General features: G+C 51.3%; 6 protein-coding genes across 6 annotated transcripts; all 6 read right to left on the reverse strand.

Annotated features, from left to right (window-relative positions):
• DQ04_09651000 (hypothetical protein) lies at positions 1-421 on the reverse strand (the record flags this gene model as incomplete). The annotated part of the gene is made up of 1 exon (XM_009316004.1): positions 1-421. A coding segment is annotated over one exon (421 nt), but the record flags the coding sequence as incomplete, so codon positions are not given.
• Positions 422-1,590: 1,169 nt separating this feature from the next.
• DQ04_09651010 (hypothetical protein) lies at positions 1,591-1,974 on the reverse strand (the record flags this gene model as incomplete). Its single annotated transcript, XM_009316005.1, has 1 exon — positions 1,591-1,974. One exon carries the CDS (start codon positions 1,972-1,974, stop codon positions 1,591-1,593), a length of 384 nt encoding a protein of 127 aa, XP_009314280.1.
• Positions 1,975-2,932: 958 nt separating this feature from the next.
• DQ04_09651020 (hypothetical protein) lies at positions 2,933-3,478 on the reverse strand (the record flags this gene model as incomplete). The annotated part of the gene is made up of 1 exon (XM_009316006.1): positions 2,933-3,478. One exon carries the CDS (start codon positions 3,476-3,478, stop codon positions 2,933-2,935), a length of 546 nt encoding a protein of 181 aa, XP_009314281.1.
• A 641-nt stretch (positions 3,479-4,119) lies between these two features.
• DQ04_09651030 (hypothetical protein) lies at positions 4,120-4,380 on the reverse strand (the record flags this gene model as incomplete). The annotated part of the gene is made up of 1 exon (XM_009316007.1): positions 4,120-4,380. One exon carries the CDS (start codon positions 4,378-4,380, stop codon positions 4,120-4,122), a length of 261 nt encoding a protein of 86 aa, XP_009314282.1.
• An 802-nt stretch (positions 4,381-5,182) lies between these two features.
• On the reverse strand, positions 5,183-5,566 carry DQ04_09651040 (hypothetical protein; the record flags this gene model as incomplete). Its single annotated transcript, XM_009316008.1, has 1 exon — positions 5,183-5,566. One exon carries the CDS (start codon positions 5,564-5,566, stop codon positions 5,183-5,185), a length of 384 nt encoding a protein of 127 aa, XP_009314283.1.
• Positions 5,567-5,937: 371 nt separating this feature from the next.
• On the reverse strand, positions 5,938-6,270 carry DQ04_09651050 (hypothetical protein; the record flags this gene model as incomplete). The annotated part of the gene is made up of 1 exon (XM_009316009.1): positions 5,938-6,270. The coding sequence occupies one exon, from the start codon at positions 6,268-6,270 to the stop codon at positions 5,938-5,940; it is 333 nt and encodes a 110-aa protein (XP_009314284.1).
• Between the last annotated feature and the right edge of the window lie 88 nt (positions 6,271-6,358).

Genomic DNA, 6,358 nt, shown 5'->3' on the forward strand with positions numbered 1-6,358 from the left:
TTTTTGGGGATCTGACGGCCGCTTCGTTCGTATCCTTATCCGCGCTCTGGGCCTGTTTCGTGCCGGCCGAATGGTTCGCGATTGGGTCTATGGCCGCCTCCCCCTGTGAGGGTGGCTGGCTGCAAGCCCTCCGCTCGAAATGAAATAAATCCGTGGTGCTGGATCCTCCCACGCCTTGCTCTTCGCACCGAGCGCAGTGTCGCTGGCGTTGGGTGGCGGCGGCGGTGGCTTGGCGCGCCGCGGGTAGTTCACCTGGCGGGGTGACCGGAAGACGCCTCAATAACGGCATCGCCGCCGAAGAATTGCCCTCTTCCAGGCGCATCTCCAACTCGCAGGGCGGTCCTATGGGCTCTTGGCTGTTGTGGGCCCCAATTTGTGGCCAGCTGCTTTTCACATTGGTGTGATGCTTCTTTCTCCGCATAATATGGCCTAAAGCCGTGGCCGGACTTGGTTCACCCCCTGCCCATCCGGAGGGCGTACCGAAAGGGACTTCCACTGCGGGACCTTTTGTGAACACCAAAAGGCTTTCGAGGCGCCCCTAAAACCCTCATCCAACAAACGTTTCCCCCTCAACTAAACACCTATAGTGCTAGGCCGGCCCCTTTTCTTCCAGCGCCGACCGCTCTGGACAGAGAGCGGGCCATGCCTCCACCCAAAGCACCGAGGAAACCCAGGCGACCCAGCATGGTAAGGGATGTGGTGCTGTTCAGCGCAGGGTGTGTGTGTGTGTGTGCGAAATATGGCCATTGTGTCTGATCGAGGTGTGAAATAAGTCTCTATTCCTTAAGGGCCCAAAATCCGCCCATGTGTCGCCCTGGGTGCGGGCGGCTCTCTGGGCGGGGCCCCAAAAAGAAAACACAAAACACCGCCAAGCCATCGCGCTGAACAAAGGCCCTGAATACCCCAACGCTGGTCCCCCATCCCGCTTCAGAATCTGATGGGCGTATCTGCCAGCAGCGTCTTATGAAACTTGCTTTTTAAACTCCACCCTTTTCGACGAGATGTGTAAAGATAAATGTGAAAAGATTAATACTAATTTACCAGCCGCTTAAACTTGGCAGTCCATATGGCATGCTTTTAAAAATCACTTTTGATAGAGCGAGTGTCGAATCAATGCGCCATCATTTTCAAAGGTTTTTTTTTCATGTTTAAGATTGTGGTATGTTTTGCGGTGAAACAACCTCTGTTTGAAGTGTGCTAGCCCAAAAGGCTTCGTTAAGGGCATTCTGGCTTGTGGATGCTGGGCCTGTGGTATTGTGGCTGTTATGGGGCAAGTTTTTCAATCTAAATCACTTATGCATGACACTAAGTGTTCTGGAAATGTCAAGATGTGTGTTATCGAAGCCGGTAAGGGTTCTTTGCGTTTTGCAGAGGGCACTTAGAACAATTAAAAAGCAAACAGCGGCCAAAGACATTTTTTTGTAAAGAAGAGGAAGTGTATATTTTTTCGTTTGGTGGTGTGTCTTATGGGTAGTGGGGTGCGTTGAGTTTTCTTCTCAGTGGGGCCGGTTGCGTTTAACTGCCTGTGGTCTGTTTGGCGCCGAAACAGAGTTTTTCCTTTCACATCGCTTTCAAATCGGTTTGGCATTTCTAGAGTGGCTCCGCCAAACCGTAGGCGCAATTTATTTCTCCCCCGTTCACGGCTTCAGGTTGAAAGCCGCTGATGTGTTTCTTGGGGATATAAAGTACGAGACCAGAACTTCTAGAATCGTGTGTTGCATGCGGTTTGTTGGAAAGCAGTACCTCAGGGTGCAGGTGTTGTTCTCGGAACGTTCTTATGGTTGAGATTTCTGAAGAGAGTAAACGCACCAAAAATAAACAACGAAAGGGTTTTTTGCGCAGGTTAAACGAAGGAAATGTGTAGCAAAAAAGTTTCAGGTTATGCTGATGTTGCTTTGCGTGGTGTGAGCTTATTGGAGCAACGCCTGCGCCGTAAAATCCCACCGTCAACTGAAGCAATGCTTTCGAAAACATGACATCTGGTTTAAAAAGTTAAAGCTGACTAAACTGACGGCTGCTTAAAAAAAACGTTAGAACTACACATTTTTCGGGTGGTAAGTTAAGGGTGGGGGTCGGCCGTTCTGTTTTAATAGGGTGAAAACAGAACAAGCCGAGACGCCTGTAGACATCTGGCGTCGGAGTTTTTTTGATCACCGGGCTTAATTTACCCATAGGGAGATTTCTTATTAAAATAGTTGGTACAATGTTGTGTTTCGCGGAAATAAAATGGAAAGTTGTGGGCAATTTTTATGCCGAATGTGGACGGGTTGTACAATTACAACAGTTGTAGAACAGACCCTGCATCAGTAAGGAGGCCCCAAAACTGGCAAAAGATACGCACTGCGACGCCCGCTTTCTAGTTATACATGGGTGCCCGTGGGGTGCCCAAATTTTTTTCTCGGTGCCATTCTCCGTCTTATTTTGTTTGGTTAGTTGGTGAAGGTTGCATTCGCCAGCGTTTTCTAGCAGGTGCGGGCTTCGCTTTCGGTATGTTGTGGTGCCTTGGCCGTTTGTGGTTCTATATGTGTGCCTGTGGTTGAATGTGTTCTCTCATTTTCAACATGCTGAGCAATACTATTTCTTAAAGAGAGCATTTTCTCTTCCAAAACCATTTTTCGGATGGATTTGGAAAGGGTACGGGTAAGGATTAGTCTATACCTTACCTTCCTCTATTAAGTAAAGGGGGGAGTGGGAGAGACCTTGTATCTACTTCCTATCGCGAAAAGAATGCCTCTAGTTTGCATGGCTTTGGGCCTTCCAGTAACACTCAACGATTCTAATTATAGAAAAGTTAAAAAACTTGTAATTAACTGACGAAAATGAGGTGCTAAAAACGCCCTTAGCCCTCTTCCTGCGCTCCCTTCGCAAGTTCCATCCCTTTGCGATGTCCGTCGGCAAAGTTTTCACCCCAGGCGGGATGCCATCCGCAGAATTATTGCCCACACGACAAAGCCCCATGTGAAGTTTGGGCTTTGTTCACGCAGCGCCCTGTCGATATGCCAAGCCCACCACCCAGCGCATCGGAACGCGCGTCGCCTTTCCTCATAATATGCATTACTGCTGTGCTGCCGATACATATATGGAGTGTAATAGGCATATTCCCCTTCAAAAACGAGCAGGGCCAATCCGACGGCCCTGGCTTCAGCTTGTGGAATAATATGGGGGGCCTGCTCCCATGTACCCCCTGCGGCCCACACTTCCACGCCACCCTTAAACAACAGCGCGCCCCATCCACATAAAGAGGGCCGGCCGCTAAAGTCCCTGAAGTCGGTTTACTCCTCGGGTGTTTTACCGGATTCTTCTGCAACAACGTATCCAACCATTCCTGCCCGACCTTAAGGGCAAAAGGGGGTGGGGCTGCCGGATCCTGTGCGTCCGCCAGCCCCCTGCTAAGTCCCGTCAGCCTTCGGCGCACCATTTTCAAAAAGAAATAATGCCGAAAAAGCGAACCCACCTGAAACCCCGCCGCGCACACCATACGTGGCGTGAGGCATTCCAATTCCCCCACCGAAACGTTTTGGAGGGGCGTAACACTCTTCAATTTTCGCAACGTTTTCTCACTGGGGGATGCTGTCTTAGCCGTATGGTTGAAACAAACCCCTGTGAATTCATAACGCGCGGTGGGGGGCTCGTGCCTCTCCCACCGTCGCACCGCATTCGCGCATGCCTTCCGCAATAATGCTCCTCCAAAACTCTACGCTTTTACGCGGCCCTGTGCTACGAATGCTATCCATCCGCGCATGTAGAGTTAGCTCCGGCGGGGCTGCTGAAGGCGGTTTAACGGGTTCAAGGTCACCCGCCAAAGCCCTTGTGATAGTATGCGCGATTTCCGGACTACATTTGTACCCCATGGGAAGCTGTGTGAACTCTGCCAGGCCCCCATTTTCCGTACGACAACGGAAATTTCTGCGCGTTTCGGCTGGTAAGCTTGCCTGGAAAAAAAAATGCTTTTAGATCGAAAATGACAGCTGTACCATCATACACCGCACCCAGGTAACGGGAAATATGCCCCAGAGGAACCATGGCCTTATGGTCCTCTTGTTCAATTTTTAGCTTTTGGCCAAGCAATGAAACGCCGCCGCGGCCCCGACGGTTTTTACTCCACGACCGTAAAAGGCACTACCCACCCGGTAGTGGGTAGCTTTGGTGCGTTTGAATAATACCAGCCTTCTTCATATCCTGGGCATCCCTTTCCAGCACCCTCAATAGGTGCTCTCGTTCCCCTGTCCTGACATTGGCTGGCTGTTGCGCCACGTCCAACGCTGTGTTAAACCGTTCCAGAGCCTTGGAATCGCGTTGGCTCCGGATCCAGTGCAGTGAGAGAGTATCCACATCTACCTGTTGTAACGGGAACCTTCTTTCATCGTTCTTATCGGCCATCCGTGTGCGATGTGTACGTCGCAAAATGCTGTGACCTTGAAAAAGTTTTTCCTTATCCTCCCAGCTGTCCGGATAGGCCCATGGAGTCAGACCCCATTTGCTGACCCCGTCCAAACATATGTCGCCAGGTGTGCCGACTTGTTTGCCAGGGCCACCTAAGGCCCTATGTAGCGAGCTGTGCTGTGCGGCAACTCTGGAGGGTCTGTGTGTTTCCCCAGCCGAACCAGCAGCCGAGGGTCGAGATCTTGTTCGATCACCGCTACGGCTGCATGCGCCAGTTCCCCTTTCTTTATGGAATGCGCTGTCATGCCGAATGGTCGGGGTGCATTTTCCATGCCTCTTGCCGTTAACGTTGTAAGCCGTCCCCCCTCCACCATTCCCTTGGTGACGCCTCTTACCCTTTTTGCACCTCCCCCACCCTTCCTGACAAACGCGCATCGTTCCGCTCAGTGGGGGTCGATTTTGAATGCCTTTTGGATGGCCCCTCAATCAACAATGAGGGCTTCTTTGTTTTGAGGGTGTGGAATAAAATTTTTCTTTTAGAGTAGAGCGATTTCGCCCCACCGACTGGCTGTGACCTAGGCATGTCATAGGGCTGCCCGATCGCTTTCCAAGGTCGACAAATCGCCGATAAGGTCCAACCCCTATCCCTCCATGGGGCAGGCCTGTTTTATGGGGCTTGCAGCCGCATTTCGTTGAAGACCGGTCAAAAACATCTGAGCCGGTGATCTTCCTGAGGTCAGTAAGGTCAACAAAGTTCTTGTATATTACACCGCGCTATTGTTGGTCAGGTGCAAACTTACTAAAAAAGAGGAACGTTTTCCTCCCGAACCTCTAATTTGTTCCTTTTCGCGAAGTCGCAGAATCTTTGCATTTTGAACATTCTTGTTCCCAAGTCGAATGGGTCTATATACCCTTGGCTATGCGATTCGCTTCGGACGCCAGCGCTGTGACATATGGGTCGTTTGGCGGTGCCGCAATAACTGTAACCTCGTTTGCTGAGGTTTTTAAAGGCGGAAGAACCTGTGCCAACTGATCCCTCCCAAGTGAGGGGCGCCCGCGGGGCCCGGCCTGAAGGGATGGTGTGCTGGCCCCTTCCCGCGGAGAATTGCCCGTTTCCCGGAAACCCGGCAGCACCCCGGCCACTCGGTAAGGATTCCAATGCTTTCCCGGCCTCGAAGTTCATTGCTTCCGGGGCAGATAATTGTTTTTTGGCTTAAGCGGCGCCTTATTCACCTGCGCATAGCATGTTGTGCTGTAATGCCCTGTGCGACCGTATCGAAAACAACGCGCAAAGCTTGGAGGAGGAGCGGGGTGCTTTTTCGCTTTTTGGACCGCCTTAAAAACCGGGTCTTCTTCTTTTCTGGGATCGCTGATGGCGTTGGCAAGGATTTGGATGCTGACTCCGGGGTTTTCCTTCGCCGCCTGAGCTACCCGAAGCTGATAATACAAACGTCTGCCCAATTGTGATTGTTCAGCCGACATGCCCTCGTAGCGGATGGCATAGGTCCATGCCAAAAAAATTGTCCCATTCCTCGCAGAGATCAAATCCAGGCTTCATGGGGAAGGGAAAAGAACACGATATGCCGCCAGCGGCTGTTCTGGTGATGCCCCAAATAAATACTCCAAGGCACCTTCAAAAGTCCGGATGTTTTCTTCCGGACGAAAACCCTTTTCCACAAACTTATTTCTCAGCTCTTGAATTTCTCGCAACCCCACCTGGGGTTGACCCCCCAATTCATCAAATGGCCGTCCAGCCTGCCCGCCCATCTTGGCAGTATGTGTCGCGGTGTGAACATCAGGTGGAACAAAGTCTTTTTCACCCCCTGTTGCAGCCCGCTGCGCCAGGTGTCCCGTGGGTTTTTCTTTTTGGGTAAACCACGTCTGCATCTGATTGATCTCAGCTTTTATCTGGTTGTTTCCTTGGTGATGCCGGCCACCTCATCGTGGTACCAAGGTCCAGTACCCCGTATTGTCG

This window comes from Trypanosoma grayi (assembly GCF_000691245.1).
Source record: "Trypanosoma grayi strain ANR4 Tgr_965_V1, whole genome shotgun sequence".
NCBI lineage: Eukaryota > Euglenozoa > Kinetoplastea > Trypanosomatida > Trypanosomatidae > Trypanosoma > Trypanosoma grayi.